Consider the following 16942-nt stretch of genomic DNA (forward strand, 5'->3'; position numbering starts at 1 on the left):
GCAGTCTTCCAGCTCTGCTTGATCTGTGGGGCTAAAGGGTTAAAACCTCTGCTTCTTGAGATCAGTGCCTTGCTATCAGCAAAGGATCTGATACAAAGCATGTGATATGATTAAAGTAGACAGCCTGTCTCTTCTGTTGTTGGAGAAAGCTGACTTAATTCTAAAGCTTCACAATCGTTCAGAATAACAAGCCAGAGGTCTCTTCTCTGTTTGCTTTGTGATGGGGGTTTTTTGTTGTTGCTTTTCTTTCTGCCACTTAAGATCATGTGGATGGACCCTAGGGGGAGAGGTCTTGGGGAGCATCCTGGTGCCAGAAGACACTTACATTCTCCAGTGGGCTGGTCCCCCGGCAGCATGGGACTTCAGTACTCTGGTGAGCACTTGGCTAACTTGGCAGGGTGTCTGAGCTCCTCCAGGCGCTTAGCCCGAGAAGCGTGAGGGAGTGCTCATCCTCCTATGCTCTTCTGGGCAGGCGATCTCTAGCGCTTGTCTTCTAGCAGCGTCTGGTTTCAGCTATGGAGTGAACTACTGGAGAGCCTGCTATTGCTGGGAATGGTGGTGGATTAAGCCTAGTTGGGCTCAGCTTCCTTCCCATGCTGGGTGCCGGTGCCTGAGCTCTACTCAGACCTGTCCACCCGTCTGTGGAGAAGAGGGGTGCGGTCCCAAGGTTCGACAGGCGGAGGGGAGGTGGAGAGGGAGGGTGTTTGTTTAATTGCTGTTCAAGTTGCTAAGCTGGGGAAAACTTCCTGACCTTGAAGTAAAACTACTCCCTCTGCACCTTTACTACAGCCTTGCTAATTCCTGGAAGGAACAAAAAAGAATAGGAAGCCTTATTTCCCAGTTCAGGCAGATGCTGTAACTTCTCAGAAACGTTTCGCATGGGTGTGCTGAATCTAAACACCTGCTAGTTGTCTGCCCTAGCATCTGAGAAAATGGAAGTAACTGAAAACCGGTTTATTTTGAAAGGGAACTTTACAGTAGAAAGTCCTCGGCCTTGACCTCTTGCATCTTATGGGAGGAGGAGGCGGAAAAGATAACTAGTTACACTACCTGGCTCCTACCTCAGTCTGGCAATCTCTGGTGCTGTCTCAAGATAGGAAGAAAGCTTGCACTAAGGCTTTCTTCCTGCCTGGACTGCGGTAGCCTTTGGGTGCTTTGGCAAGAAGGGGAGGCTGCTGGGTCTCAGGAAGGTATCTCCAAGTCAAATGGCATTGGGAGGGATATTGTGCAACTCCTTGGAGGAGACTTGTTGACCTCCAAGGCATTGCTTGCATGAGAAGGGGAGGTTTGGGAGCCTGTCCTGTGCATGGACTTGCACTGGGGATTTCCAGCCTAATGGCAATGGCAAATCCTTAGTAGCATCCTCTGCCTGCTGCAGAGCCATGCTGGGGAGAAGCTTACCCCAGTGTGAGCAGGGTGCTGCTCGTCTGTGCCAGCCACCCTGCTGCAGTTTGGGGTGCAGGTCCTGCTCAGGGGCTTTGCTTCTTCATGGGGTGGTGTGGGGCAAGCCAGCATGGGGGACTGCCTTTCACACACAGGCACTGCTTGTGGGCAGGGGAGCTGGCGGAGACATCCATTTCAGAGGTTAAGTTTACAGCGTAACAGCTCCAAGTGCAGAAAACAAAGCTGAGCTGGTCTTGTTTTTGGAGCCATTAAAGAGCCAAAGTAGTCAAGTGACAGAGTTGCCCAACCAGTTTTGTGAAAACTATGCATTTTTACTGCACCTTGTGCTGGTTGTAGTCAATGTGGAGTCCTCTTTCTGGACCCTACCTGCAGTGTTTGTTGTACAAATAACATTCTAGTATGTGGTAATCAAGAAGATAAAAAGTCCACTGAACTGTACTTTTGGCTTTTTCTTCTGTCTGCTATTTCTGGTAAGTTTTTTTTTTTGTTGTTGTTGTGGTTTTTTTTAGGGGGAGAGGAGAACCAAAGGACTTCTGGGACAGGTTGTGGGGTTTTTGTTTGGTTTTTTTCCCCCATTTTTTTTTGGTAGACTTGAATCTCTGGTCTTGCTGAATGGAAAGATTTGCTTAAATTGGAGAAATACTGTCCTGCAAATACTGTCATGCTGTGCAAGCATGAGCGTATAGACTGAAAATAGCAAAGAACTTTCTCAATTTGCCAGTTTTAGGGATTGAAGATCTGCTTAAATGTTGGCTCTCAAACTGAAGTGTGAAGTCCAGATGTTCTTCAAATCTGATTGCACCCCCTGCAAATAGAGAGAGATGATAGCGGGCGCTTCTAAAACCTGCGCTGCTCTGTGATACCGAACTGTGAGTTGGTTTCTTTTTAACAGTATGATAGTGGTTTATAAATATCTAATCACTTCCCCTTGAGCATCAGAAGTACATTTCTAAAATACGCATTTCCTTTTTACAAAATGCACAACATGTGCTTGCTGTGGTAAAACATGCTGATAAACCTCTGCCATCCTAGACAGTTCTATGAGTGCTTTCTAATCTAGGGTCTCACTGGATGACACTCTTGCTTGTCAGATTATTCACACAACAGTATACTAACTACAGAAGTCAAGTGGAAAAGCTTAATGTCTTATCAGGCGCACCAGGATCAAATCTACCTTTGCAGTGTGAGTTGATGAGTTTCCTCATCTAGTTTCCTGAGAAATCTAGTCTTCCAGTGGTATTTCTGCAGTACTTGCAGCCCACTGTTGCCTTGCTTTAGTCTGCTCCCCTTACTCCAGGGATAGCAAATGTGCAGGGACAGCATGCACACTTGAGCCTCTGGCTTACAAGTGTCTTGCAGATGCTCATGTTAGGGTGTCACTGTACATGTCTGTACTCCTAAGTGGTGAGATCAAAGTTTGTTGACAATTAAGTATTGTGCTGCAGTTTGCAGGCTGATGTAGCTATGCTGTTATCTCTGACTTTGTGCTTAGCCCTCAAACCCTTGCCTCTAGCTTGAAGGCAATTGCTTCTACTTAAGATAAGAAACTGTCTCTAGAGTAGATGGAATGACAGATGGTCTGTTCTGCATACCTTCTTTTCTTCCCTTTTGTTTCCAAAGTTTGTATTATGCAGAAATACAGTTTTCTACCTTGTCCTGACACTTTCCTTCAGAAAGAAACTGTAGCTGAATCAGTGACACACATCACACATAAATAAAAATAATCTCTGCATCCACAAGCATGGCCTGTTTGAGAGGGTAACCCTAATTAGCAACCTTAATTTTTAGGATCCAGCTTCTCCCTCAAATACCTCCATTGTAACTTCAGAAGAGATGCTGTTTGGAAAATGTCCATGACAAACATGATCTTGTTTGTTTTCAAGGTCATTACACAGCTGGTATTATCTCAGTGGAGCTTAAAGAAAAGTTCAGTGAATGCAGACCTGGGCCTTTCATTGGCTCTGCAGTTTTTCTACATTTGCTTGCCAGAGACAAGATGTACTTCCCAGGTGTACTAAAAGTCCAAGGCCTTTGAATATTAACGTCAACAAGATGAACTCCTCTGGGTATTCTTTGTATGTTAACGTGGCTGTAACTTGCAGTCTCTGCCCAGAGGGCAGTGCTGTACCTGGTTAACAGGAGACTTAGTAACTCTGTCATTGTTCATTAACTGGTGCCGTTGTGTGAAGCTGTCCTGTCTCATCACTGATGATCAGGAGACCTTCTGATTGCCAAGTGCTTGCTCTTCACGTGCATGGATAGAGAAGCATTCCCGGCAGCTGGGCTTTGTGGTGCAAGGGCTCAAACTCCTGCAAAAGATGGGCTGTTTCCTCCCCTGCCCTTGAAGATCCTGGCTTTCTGGGCTGTCCCTTCCCCAGCCTCTGCTGCGTGCAGGTGTCTGGCTTGGAGCTGGAAGGGGAAGCGACCATTTAGTGAGCAACTTCTGATCCCCAGCTGGCTTCTGTGAGTCTCTAGCCTAGTATACAGCTGATCTGGTTCCGGTTTCTGGATTGGGATAATACTGCAAAAGGTAACTGCACTAGCCTTCAAAATGGTCTTAACCTTATGCAAATTAGTGTGCAGATAAACATCTTTATGGAACCAGTGGTTGCTGATCCCCTCCTAGGGACAGGTGCTAGTGGCTTTTGTCAGAGGGAGCCAGTTCTGTGACCTGAGTACATCAGTGGGAGCTCCTCCTTCTCCAGGGCTTCTTGGTTGATCTGTCTACAGATGAGCCCAGCTAACCTTGGTCAGTGTTGTGGTGTGAAAAGAAGACAGGGAGGTGAGACCAGATCAGGGAGAGCTTTAGAGATTTTCAAAGTCTGGTCTGGTAATAGTATCTCGAGGGAAACAACCTGTTGCAATGTATGAGGCTTGGCTAGGCCTGGGGAAGGTGGTGCTTGCCTCCTGTGTCAGGAAGCACTTGCCGTGCTCGTGATCAGCTGAGGCTTGCTTTGGAGGTTGCTTCAGTGGACTAGCTGAAGTTTCATCCAAAGATCCCACCTGCCACATCAGCTGCAAGATGCGAAGGATCAGGATCCTCAGGGTACGCTGCAGAACCTTAGTTCACAGAGCTGGCTGCTGCATCTCTGCATCTGTCGAGTTGGAAGTTTCTCCTTTGGCAGGCAGGAGGGATAGCAGAAATGAGCCGGCATGTCAGCCATAGAGGGCATTCAAGGTGTTTGTGGGGGCAAGGGGTATAGCATCTGGAAGAGCAATTCTGGTGCTGGTTTGACCTCATCCTCGCCTGGTAAAAGCTCATAGCAGCACATCCTATAGGGTCTGCCTTTGTTTTACACTCCTTGGGGTTAGAGCCTGAGGTGTGGTAGTGGGGAGCAACTGGCTAAAGTACATAAAAACAACCTGCAGCTTCTTTGTAACCGATCATTTCCTTTTCTTAAGGAAGAGGGTCTCGGGGACAGGGAAAAGCATCTTCCAGGCTATGTAGATGCATTCAAATGTGAACCCTCTTCTACTTGACTTGGAGTACTGGGGCTGACCTTCGGAGCTTGTTGCTCTTGGGAGCACGTGTGCTCTCCTCCAGGGTTTGCGGGAACTTTGCACTTGCCTGTAAATGTACTGAGACGGTGATTTCCACAACTGATCAACTCTGGTTTGCATTGAGGTTGTTCCTGCTTGTCTCCTTGTCTTTCACTGTGCTTGTAAATGAGCACCTCATTTGTGCTGTACAGTAACTTGGCAGCTGAGGTGCTTCAGCTGCCAGAGCTCATCAGGAAGAAACCTGCACTGCAAGAGCAAGGGTGGTGCTGCAGAGGAAGGCTGAGCTCTTACCGGCAGAGCTGCATAGCACAGGCGTGTACAGCACTAGCCTGAGCCAAATATAAACTTTAGTGGGCACCAAACTTGCAGCACTTGCTAGGTGGAGGCAGTACAGGATCTAATTCAAGAGCGCAAAATTGCAATTAAAAATTAACTTAGTCTCTCTGCCCCTTGACTGATGTGGTTATAACAGCATGAGTGTTCCCCCTCCCGCCTTGCCAGCTGGTGGTGAGGCCAGGAGGCAGAGGTGTTTAGATCTCCCCATATCGCCTGTCCTTTGCTGCGGTCACCTTTTGTGGGAGGGGGCTGGAAGTACCACAGGCTCCTGCGACAAAAATAAGTTAATCTCTGAGCCGTGATGGGACTCCTCTGTTGTCATTAACAAAGCGGGCCTCTGTCTGCCTCTCCTCAGACACACGTGTCCTGGGTTTTGTGCTCCACATACTGGTCTTGCTGTCATCACTGTTGCTGGGAGAATGACAGGCCTGAGAGTTGGAGGTGGTGGAGGGGGCAGGAAGCCATCCTGTGATGCTGGTTTGGCCCATGCGGACTCGTCCTGTTCCTCCCCCATGTGGAACCTTGGGGTCCTGGATCAACTGATGCCTTCCTGGAGTTAGTTCTCCCTTCAGGTCCTGGGGCTGACACTAAGAAAGACCCAGGATCAACTACACGGAAGCTGACCAGGCTGTTTTGGCAACTAAGTTTTTATGGCAGTAGTGGCTCGACGCAGCAAACTGATAGATGTGCATAAATAATCCTGCATATCTTTACAGGATGGGAAATGAGAGGTTGGGAGAAATGCCACTCTGCAAGTTGACAGTAGGGTCTCTTATGAAATCTTCTGCAGAGCTGGCATCAATCTAGAGAATGACAGGGAAAATTTGGAGGCATATGGGCAGGATTGTTGAAAAGACTGGGTGTGGCTGCTTGGAGAGGAAAATTCAAATGGTCAAAGCAGTTAGGGTGGAGAGGAAAAGGAGGAAACAAACAATTGTGGACAATCAGTGGAATTTTCGAAGTTGCAAATTTCATGTATTAAACCTTTGCATGCGTTGCTGCAGGATGTTAAGGCTCAAAAGTTGACCAACTCCAAAAGGCAAATAGTCAGCTCTGACTGCCACAGGCAGCACTGGCTGGCAACACTTGGTACTTAAGCCAGCCCTTTACTGTTGAGTGGCCTGTGGATATGCCTGGTTGTGGTAACTCCAAGCTTGTCTGCTTCCACACCTGACCCATCTCAAATTTTGTTGAGCTGCTGCTTCTACTGTATGGCAGTGTTGCTAGTTTTGTGACTGTTTGTGCAATTTCAGAAGGTAGGGTTTTGAGGAGTTTCGTTAATGTAGTGAACAAAAGTAAGTTTAATTTCTTAAGGATAGCAGAAGAATTGGAAAATCTGTAATGTTTCAGTGTGTGGAGCCCTAAAGTATCTTCAAAGCCCAAAGCAAAACCCTAAAAACCTGGTTCTCTTTTGGCTTGAAAACTGTACTTTTGAATTACTTTATGTCTAGGAGCTATATCTCCCTGTGGCAAGAGGAGAACAGTGCGTAATGCACAGTTGGGTTTTTGTTTGTTTTTAATAAACATTGAAGATGGTATGCCTTTAACAAATAGCTAGGAGTAGAAGAGCCCTGAAAACAATCTTTTACTCTTGTCACCTCAGGCATGTCTTCTTCCACACTAGCTCTTCTCAACTTGTTTGACTACTTAATTATCTTAGATAACTATTGTAAAGATCCTAACAGCTCTGCAAATCTCTTGTTTTCCCGACTAATCAAAGTAGTGTGGACAGAGTTGGAAATAGGTGGCGCATGGCTACTTAGTGCTAGGAAGCAAACCAGCAAGTACTGGGAGTTGTCCATCCAGCTTGAAAATAAGGAGGATTGCACCTGGGACTGGCCATCTTAAGGTAAGAAGTCCAATGCCTTGTGCAGGAGGTTATTATCTAGCTTAGTTCTTGGCTAGGTTGAAGAGTAGAAAAACACTTGTATCCCCTACAACAGACACTCATCATCGCCTAGGGACCTGGCTGCCTCAATGTTCTGGTTAGACTGCCAGGCTCCAGTTTGTGATGCTATTAAGAGGAGACGTGTTCATGGTGAAGCCAGTAAGCAAGCCAGCTGGATGGGAAAACTTATGTCTTAGTTACTCTCTCCAACTGCAGTATTAAGTGCTGGTGCCTGCCAGGATTAACAGCCTGAGAGAACATACGTCCTGCAGAGGAACGGAGGGGAGCACACAGTTTGAAGGAAGCCACATTTGTGCTCAAATACTTGCCCCTTTTCTGAGATACCATTAAAGGGTACGGTAGTCTTTGGGTTACAGCTGTTCTTGAACAGCAAGCTGGCATATGATCGATGGTAGGAGAGCTGCTCTAACATGAGCAAGACTTGTTGAATAAACTTGCTGTCATTAACCAAGGGTAAAAATCTGCTAACAGAGAGCCTTCACTCACTTTTCATAGGTTGGTAGTGATGCAGCTGTTGTGTAGTGCACCTGTGCTGGAACAGAACCAGCTCATAGCTGATGGCTGCACCTGGGGAGACTGGAAATGGGAATGCTATGTTTGATATTTGGTGTAAGTATTGACCAGAAACAATTACAGGAGCTTTTCTCGGCTAATTGAAGGACCTACTTTTGGGTGCTGCTGGCTTTATGGACTCTGACCTGAGGAGTTAAGTGAATAAAGAGTGGCCGAGATGATGCTAAGCTGGCTGTGCAGTGACTGCTATATAGATAGGATTTTTAAGATCAACCTGTAGCACAGCTGGCTGAGATTGTATTTTTATGCTGCTTTCCCATCTTAATAGCATCTTGCTATGTGCTGTGCAGTGATGGACTTAGAACAGCCTCTAGCTATGGCATCCCTTGAAGTTAGAGCAGTAGTGTTGTCTTCAGTGACAGAGTTCAGACTCGTGCTCTCTCCTGGTAGTTGGAGGGTGACCATTGCTTGGTGGGAAGACTAGCCAGTTATAACAAGGCCCACATACCAGTTTAGCTCCAGAGTTAACCTAAATATTTAATAGGATTAAGCAAAAGCCTTTGATTGAAACAAAAGAATGTACTGGGCTCCAGTGACCCTCGGTACACCCAGGCTGGCAGCAGGGAACCCTGCTGACCTTGCTCTCTCTTGGGGCTGTCTCTTCCCAGACCAGACTGGTGACCCCAGCCTAGTATTGCTCTTCCTCTGGCTGTTGCTTCTTAAAGCAGCATGGTCTGTTTTGAGCAAGGAGCTTGCTTGAACAGATTTTAAGGAACTTAAAAGTCCTCTGTTGCCTATGCAGGAAACATAACTGAGCATGGGGGAGGAAGGAGAAGCAGGAAAGCTGACCTGAGGCATTCCCCCACTGGTCCTCATGTGTTACTCAGCTTCCCCAGGAGGAGGCTTACTCCAGTAATGGGGATGGTCTGTGGAGCTTTTTTCTAACTTCTGAGCTCTTTGCTGTCAGACAAGTGAGAACTGGAGTAGCTTGCAGTAACACAGATCTATTTACTCCCCGGGTCCTGTAGTGCAATAACCTGATGAGGATCTGTTGTTGATAAGCTGCCTAATTTGCAGTGTTAAGAGCAACCTTGTCATCTCTTATCCTGCAGGTTTACATAGGCTTCAGCCATGGTAATTGGGCAGAGTTAACGTCAGATACAGTAAAGTACCTTCTCTCGGTGGTGAAGACCTGCTCTGGAGTTTCTCTTGTGCTCTCTGTAGTGCTCGCTAGCCACCCCATGGATGTGTGTGGTTTGTGTGGCTGGTACCAATAAACTAAAACCTTGTCTTGTCTTATTAGTGCTCCCACACTGCCTCGAACTTGTGAGGTTGGCTTTGGAAGCTGGGGCTTGTTGAAATCTTGCCTGTCTTGATCTTGCAGCAGAATTGGTAGTACGTAACCATGGTGCAGACTTGCTGGTCCTCATGCATTGTCAAAGCATCAGGTGCAGAGTTGCACACAGGAAGCTTAATTTAATGCTGCCTTTTAAATTGACCCCTTGGCCTTGCTCTTCAGTGTTCCTTCAGCTGCTTAGGGGTCACAAGGAGATGAGATTTTCTGGGGGAGGGAGCTGGCCTTGTGAGCTCCTTCTTCAGATAAGTTCGTCCCTTTTCTCCATCAGAAGTGGTAGCTAGACTTCTGGATGCTATTAATGCAAAGTCCGTATAAATAGTGATGGAATTAGCAGTGTATTTGTGATTAAATCCCTTCTGTAACTGCTGATAGTCCTCTGTCACTCTCCGTGAGATCTTGGCAGCAGTGGCTGTTTGTATGTGTAGTGATGGTGGTATCCTGTTTTGCTGCCCTGAAAAGGCAACTCGGGTAGTCTATGGAGCACATGCTTTCTGTGCGTCTGCTCTGAGACCCACCAGATGATCCAGAGCTCTGCATGGGGTAAGAGCTGTGTTGCTCTGAAACTGCCTGGAGGGCCTGTCGCTAATGTAACTGGTTGTCTGTCTGCTTTCCCCTTAGGTTCCATAAGTGAAAGAAGATGGGGTCTGGCTGCCTAAAAGTCACCAAGTACTTCCTCTTCCTCTTCAATCTCCTGTTTCTTGTAAGTATCGTAGGCATCAGCAGAGTAAGGAAGGCCTGGACTAAAATTAGTTGGAAAGGTGTTTTTTCTGGATGTTGGCCCAGCATGTTCGTTAAATAAAATAGCCAGAGCTTTGGAAGGAGGGAGGGAGTCCCTGAAGCTGAGGGACATCAGAGCTGCTGTGTGGCTCCCAGGTATGTCGAGCAGCTCTGCTCCTAGTACCCACCTGCTGTCTCCAATGCACACAGTTCCCTTCCTGCAGTGGGAAGGGAAAACAGGAGTTATGGGTTCTTTCTGGGAGGACAGTAGTTGTAACTACTTTCTCTGCCACATCTGGAGCAGCAGCTGAGTTGCTACAAAACCTGCCAGGTAATGGCAGTGCCCTCCTATATAGGCCAGGCAAGCTTCAAAGAACAACTCTAATTTTGTTCGAGTCCCAACGGCTGGTTTTGATTTTTAACAAGGTGAATTAGTCCAAGTTCCCTATTTGAAATGGAGCTGGGAGGTGGGGGAGACTGGGGCAGGCTTGCCTGGGGAAACGAGGCAGCCCACCGGATGCAGTTATTTTCAAGTGTGAGGCTCAGCAAAAGATGAGCTCCTTTTGGATCAGAGTGGGTCTGGGAGGGCCACGCACATTCCTGCATGCATCCTTTTGTGAAGTTTAGATATTGTGTGTCAGGTGGACAGTGATGGTACTGTTGGTGCTGCCCTCCTGCAGTAGGATGGTGTAGTAGGGCAGCATAAGGTTTCCACATATCAGCAAGAAAATAGCCTGTCTGATATCGTTACCCTGTTATTGCTGTTATTGTGCAGCATGTAAGGGGAAGGAAGGGCCAGGCTGGGAGGGCAGGGAGGGAAATGGAGCACGATAAGGTGAGCACTGCTTTCTGGTCTCTGTCCCTGCACACAGCTTCACTGTTGCTTCCTGCATGGCTGTGCTGTGCTGCTGGCACACAGGCTTGAACTTGAGGCACATCTGGATCTGCTTTCCCTTGGCTTACCCTGCTGGCTCTTTCCTCTCTGCATTTTACTTCTATCCTAAGAGTAGTTAGCTCTGGTCTAAGGGCTGAAAGTCAGGGGTGCTCAAAGCATCCACGGGGAAGACTCTTGGGGGGGAGAGGAGAGGTTTTTCAAGTGCCACTAGATCTTTGAGTATGATTTGGTCCACTTTAAGAATAGGAAGAATCCAGCTGGGTCCAGGCCTGTCCTCCTACTAGTGCAGGACTCCTCTGAAGACATACTGACATCCAGGCTATCTCCTCTCTTGAAGAGGTGGTACTTCTTAAGCAGCATATAACTCAACCAGTCTACCCTGGGAAGGAGAGCTGCATTTGTTATGGCAGTGTTTGAGTCTTGCTGAAGCCCAGTACCTGAGCATAGTCTAGTCCTCCTTTATCCCTGAGCCTAGGCCCAAGTTCATTAGCTAACCTTGGTATAGAGAAAGTTCTCTTCAAGAAAGCCAGCCTAGCACGGGAGGAAAGGGAAAAGACGACAGCCTGAAATACTAATACTGGTGTCTTACAACACTGTCACTGTTTTTGCTGGATGCTATCAATGGTCATTGTGGCATCTCTATTCTATGTTGCCCTCCTCTTCCCTCTCTGCTGAGCCAGGCATGGTCATGGGCAGCCTGTGGGGATAGCTGCACTGTCAGGAGGCAGAGTTGAACTGCTTCATCGGGCTGACCCACATCTGTGCTGAAAAGAATTTTCCTGTATTTTGCAAGACTGGGAGGATGGCAGGCGCTGAATGCCTCTGCATGTCTTGGGGAGGCTTGAGCACTCCTGTCTGGGTTGCAAGTGATGGGAAGCAGCTGTTCTTTGTCCTGTGCACGCCCTGCTCCAAATCAACTCCTCTGGTGTAGCAGCTAGCCCCTCTCCCTCTTGGGGAGAGCTGATCTGATGCACTGAGCTGGGCCTGGAGAGTAAGAGTTTTAAGGTGGGGTGTGAGGAGGTCTGTGCTGACTAAAGGGAGAAGCTGCTTTAATGAGCTCTTTGCTAAGCCCGGGCGCTGTCTTCCCCTCAGGCTGCTCAGTGGAAGTGAGGTCTCTGAAGCCACTGTGTTCTGGTGGGGAGCTTGATACTTCTCTAGAGTGATAATTTTGAGCGTGCTTCCGTCTTGACCAACGGCAGGCTTTTTGCACGTTGCAGATATTGAGGAAGGTTGTATCCATTACTCTCTCGCTGTCATAAGAAGTAGTTTACATGAGAAGCTTTTTCTGTTACAGTTGTTCAAGGCCTGAATGGGGCAGGGGATTCTTGAGCTTATATGATGTGGTAGATCAATATTAATATAGCAGAAAAACTGCTTCTGTTGAGTTGATGTGAGCTCCCAGCACGGACAGGTTTTGCATACCTCATGCTGTTTTCCCAGAGCTGCTGAGTTTTGTTGAGGAGAGTGCTTGCACAAACGTGAACGTTAATGCTGGTGATGGAGCTCTGTGTCTGCTCTGGACCTTGAGCTGAGCCTCTGTGATTGCACCCTGTGCAGGCCAGCCCTTGCTGTCTGAAGGGTGTTCTCCAGCCTTGCTTGGAGCTGATGAATTAAGCCTTTAGAGACATGCTAGTGACTCTCTTAGAAGTTAGTCATTGAAATAGCACTTCTGTACAGCTCGAGGTCTATGAGAAGGTCCCTTGCTATAGCTGAAATAGTTCAGGGACTTGGTGGTATTTTGCAGTCTTGGAGCCTTACTTCAGGGAAGGGTTTGACCTGCTTTGATTAAAGGGAAGAAGGTTATTTGGACTGCTTGCCTACTTGCCACAAAAGATACCAAAAACATAAGCTTGGAGTATAAGCTTAGTTTCTCTAATCAAAACTTAACACATCTCTAACTTCTTGGGTAGTAGACACGGGCCACAGTAGATGCTTCTCCTTAAAGGGAAGACAGTTCTATGAGACAAGTTCAACAGTCTCTGGAAACTGTTTAGAATATATAACTGTCTGTCCTACTTCTAACCCTTCTGTAGATGGAGCAGAAAGCTACTACCTAAAACAAAGCCTGGAGTTTAAGAGCCTTTCTGTTGGCCCCTGTGCCAGGCTCAACATTATCTTGCACAATCTGAATGTGAAGGAAGGCAGTGCTGGGGGAGGACAGCCAGGGACCCCCAGCTGCTCTTTCCAGAAAGGTGAGTCAGCTCCATCACACCTCAGTTCTTCCATGCCCCTCTTCACTGGGCTCTGCTGTGGCAAACTGCTGGCCCTGCCTTGAGGGAGCTGCATCCTTCTGGCTTGGGTGTGGAGGGGGATCTTGCTGAAATCAGGGGTGAAATCTCCACCCCCAGGCTGGAGGGGAGACATCTGTCCCCCACTTCAGAGTTTAAGGCACTGGAGCAGAGGAATTGAACTCTATGGAAGGCAGACATGATTTCTTCTATGGAGGGTCTGAAGCCAAGCCAGTGGCAGAAGCAGCCTCACTACGCTATGCAAGCTCCTGAAGATGCTGAGCAGAGATACTGTCCTGCTAGGAGGTAAATATACTGTTGTTAATAGGACAGTGTTTTCTCCCTGTGGTTTATTTTCTCCCTGCGCTTCCCCTTTTAGTGTTTTCCACAGCAGCTCCTGGCAAACACGAGTTGTGGACTAGAGCAAAGATCAAAGTGAAAACAGGCCTTGAATAGTCTGAACACCTCATAACAAATAACTTCCCAGGAACTCAGCTCAGCAGCTGTTCTGTGTTTTGTCAGGAACAGCAAAACTTAGGTGACATTTCAGGGTCAGCGAGCCAAGAGAGATGTCACATACAGCCCGGTTTGCATCTTTGTTAAGACAAATATTGTATTAAGACTATAGTTTAGATGTGAGACTGCCTCAAACTGTAAATTCAGCAGTTCTTGGCAATACCAAGTTTGAGAAGAATTTTTTTTTAAGCGCCACAGCTGTTGCATGTTCAAGGGGCCTTTCTAGTTTGATCAGCAGATTGAGTGCTGCAGTGCAGCATGTTGGGACATAAGGCAAGGGGGAATTCTTGTTACTGCCTTCTTGTCTTTTTATCTTTTTTATCTTTTTCTGGGATACAACAGCTACATGCTTTCTGCAGCTGAGTCAGTCTTCATCCATCTTCATAGATGGGAACTTGCTTGGTGACTTTCTAATCCTGTCCCCAGAGCTAACTACATGTTGTGTCCTCTGCCAAGCTAGGAAAGCTTGCAAGCAGCTTATTTCAGACTGTTGCTTTATCTTTGTTCAGAAAAGCTTCTTTGTATGAGGAGCTGAAGCATAGTGTAAACTTTCAAAATGTGGAGCCAATGCCTGTCCATACAACTCTCTCTGCCAGCTTGCTTCAGGTGGTGGTTTGGCATTTCCCTTGTCTCCCAAATATCAGAACATTCTCTAATGAAGCACAGAATTGCAATCTCTCTTTAGCCCTGTTGGTTTATTTAGTATTTCATTTCATCCTATCTTGAAGTCCTGCTGGTGTTAGAACTGCTGCTCGTAGTTCATGTCCTCTGGAAGTATTTCACCTGCACTCGTTGTTCTTCCCTTGTTTCCTCAAAGTCTGTTTTGGATCTTTGCACAACAAGTGGTTTTCAGCCTTTGCCGCTTCTAGTTGGCTGAATGGCACACGTTTCAGCTTCTTATCAAACCTGCAGACTTACAGGCTTCTCAGCATAGTTACTTTATTATGGGTATAATGGTGCTTTCATCCTAATTTGGGAGCCAGGGTCATCTACATGTGAACACCTCATAGTTTTGTATAAAACATGGTGATACCTGGAAGCTAAAACAGAGCATGCTTTCCCCCCCGCCCGCCCCCCCCCCCCCCCCCTTCAAAATGAGGTGGGAAAACTATATGTCTCTTGCCTTCTCAATTCAACGTCTGGATTCAGCTGAGTCCTCACAGGGACATACTGCTCTACTAATCCTTGCCCTAGATAAGACTGTGTCGTGAGCAAGGCAGAGACCGTGGCTGATGTTTCATAACGCTTGACTCCCTGTTGGTGGTAAGATGTGTTGGCTTGAGGGCTGGGGTATTCTGGCGTAAAGTAGTGGCCAAGCCAAAATGCCTAAGCTCGGCTGTGGAAGGGGCAAAGCACTTAACTCAAGGGAACCTGCGTGCAAAGTGAATGCTGCTGATTTCTTTGCATTTGTGGGTTGAAGCCATAATGTTATACTAGGGCCTGACAAGCTGAAGATTTCCTTCCTGGGAAGGTTCCAGCTGCCAGATATCTAATCCTTTGGCAGCTGGCTCCCAGCCTGGTCCTTAGGGTCAGGGATTATCTCTATTCAAAAAAATCTTCAAAATCACATGCTAGATGTGTTTGTCCTTCCTCGGTTCTTCACAGAAGCAGTGCACTTACCTTTTGCTTCTGACATCAAGCTTCTAGCAGCAGGGCGTCTTCCTCAGACTGTTTTGAACGGTCCTCCTATACAACATCATGTACTACTAACATAGTGTGTGAAGGACTGCCAAGCAGAACTTGGGGCTTCTGTGCAGTTGGCTGAGGCATTCTTCCTGGAGTCATGCTAATCCTGTTTACTTTGGGAGGAGTACCATGGGGGAGGTGGGTGGGAACAGCAAAAGAATGGTTGTTTTTATTCTGGAAGTATGGAGAATGGTGACTGCCTCTTCTTATTTGTCTGAACTAATAAGCCAGCTGTATGTGTTTGTTCTTACTCTTTCAGATCCTGGGCGCTGTGATCCTGGGTTTTGGAATATGGATTCTGGCCGACAAAACCAGTTTCATTGCAGTTCTACGTAAGACCACGTTTCTTCATCTTCTTTCTCCTTCTGATTTGACTCTAGTCCAGGGCTGTGCCTGACCATGGTGTAGTCTAGGGATGGCAATACTTTTATGCACGCTCTGTGACCTGAGCAGTAACACGGTGTATAGCAAGATGGAACTCTATCAGGGACAGGGCGAAACTGGAGACATGGCATTCCTCCTAGTCTTGTGAATTGCAACACCAGGGTCAGACTGAGTGAGACTATTGCCTCTTCACCCAACAATCCAAATACTTCATCTTAAACGTAGGGACTAGTATTGCATCCTATTTTCACTGCATGCTCTGTGTTTCCACAACAGCTTCCTTATTACCATTGTGTCCAAAGGCCCCCAATGCCTTAATATAGTTTTGCTATGCAAGTCCCCTATGCTCCCACTGCTTTCTGTAATGATCTATTTCAATTTGACGGTTTTAAATGCCAAAGTAAGTACCTGGTTTTATTGATGCTTCACGTACATTGAAAGCAGCCAGTATGTTTGTTCCCAGGCAGTAGAGGATGTAGATCTCGGTGGGGATGGAAGGTGTGGGTCTGTGAAGTCTTTAGTGCTCTGACTTCTAAAACATACTTGATTATACACGCTTCATGAGACTTAGCCTGGCCGTCAGAGGTGTTTTATGTTGTTGCACGTGCAAGGGGCTAGCTTCCTTCCTCTTTCAAGTTGATGCTCTTGGCTGACTTAGTCTTTAATAGAGAGTCTGCTTTCTGCAACAACCAAAAACCTGAGCTGGCTTAGCACAGCCTGGGCTTCGCAGGGCCGTAAGTGGACTCTCACCAAATGAATAGTTCAGCTCCATCTTTCACAAGCTCTGCTTCCTTTGTGCTTTTTCCTAGAAGGGGCTTCAAACAACTTTTCTGCTTGGTGAGTTTGGTTACCCATTGCCACTACCTCCAGAATTGCTGACTGGCACCAGTGTCAGATGCTGCAGGAGGGCTGCCTGCACACTGCTTGTAGCCCCAGGGAATGAACAGTAATGGCATTCATAGCCCTGTTCCCAACTACACTGATCCTGCAAAGGGCTTTATCTCCCAAGTCCTGCGGAAGGCTCTGGCCTGGCTTTGGAAGGTGCTGGGTGGAGCCACATCCCCACTAATGCCATACACACAGATACTGCTGCTTACTCTGTTTGTTGTGCTGTGGCATCTGGCTTGCTACTGCAGTACTAGAAAGGCAAGAAGCACAACAAGGGGTGTTGGTTAATATAGTGAGGGCATGAGCAGAAATGCACTTTTAATACAGGCAGCCAAAACCAAGCTTATCAGGGCCTGGCTATTTGCAGCACCCCTTGTGGTCTGAGGTGTGTTTGGTACCAGTGGGCCAGCAGCTGTTGCCCCAGGCTGATGGGTGTTACTGCCACTTGTGGAGGTATGAAGTCCCTGAGCTTGGCTCTGCTTCTTTCCATTTTGCCCAGAATCTCTGCTAACAGAGCATTTAAGGATTTAGCTTCCTTCCTGGAGATTTCCAGCATCAGCTCTTTTTCCCTGCCCCCTCGCTTCCTTTCCCATGCCTTGCCCCTCTTT

General features: G+C 47.2%; 1 protein-coding gene across 1 annotated transcript in view; it reads left to right on the forward strand.

Annotated features, from left to right (window-relative positions):
• The first annotated feature begins 9636 nt into the window (after nt 1-9636).
• The window catches only part of CD82 (CD82 molecule), a 22849-nt gene continuing 15543 nt past the window's right edge, over nt 9637-16942 (forward strand). Inside the window, exons 1-2 of the mRNA XM_009329689.1 lie at nt 9637-9720; nt 15322-15394. Of these exons, the coding sequence (XP_009327964.1) occupies nt 9658-9720; nt 15322-15394 (136 nt within the window). The 5' untranslated portion in view covers nt 9637-9657. The remainder of the gene's footprint in view (nt 9721-15321; nt 15395-16942) is intronic.

This window comes from Pygoscelis adeliae, unplaced genomic scaffold (genome assembly GCF_000699105.1).
Source record: "Pygoscelis adeliae isolate BGI_AS28 unplaced genomic scaffold, ASM69910v1 Scaffold117, whole genome shotgun sequence".
NCBI lineage: Eukaryota > Metazoa > Chordata > Aves > Sphenisciformes > Spheniscidae > Pygoscelis > Pygoscelis adeliae.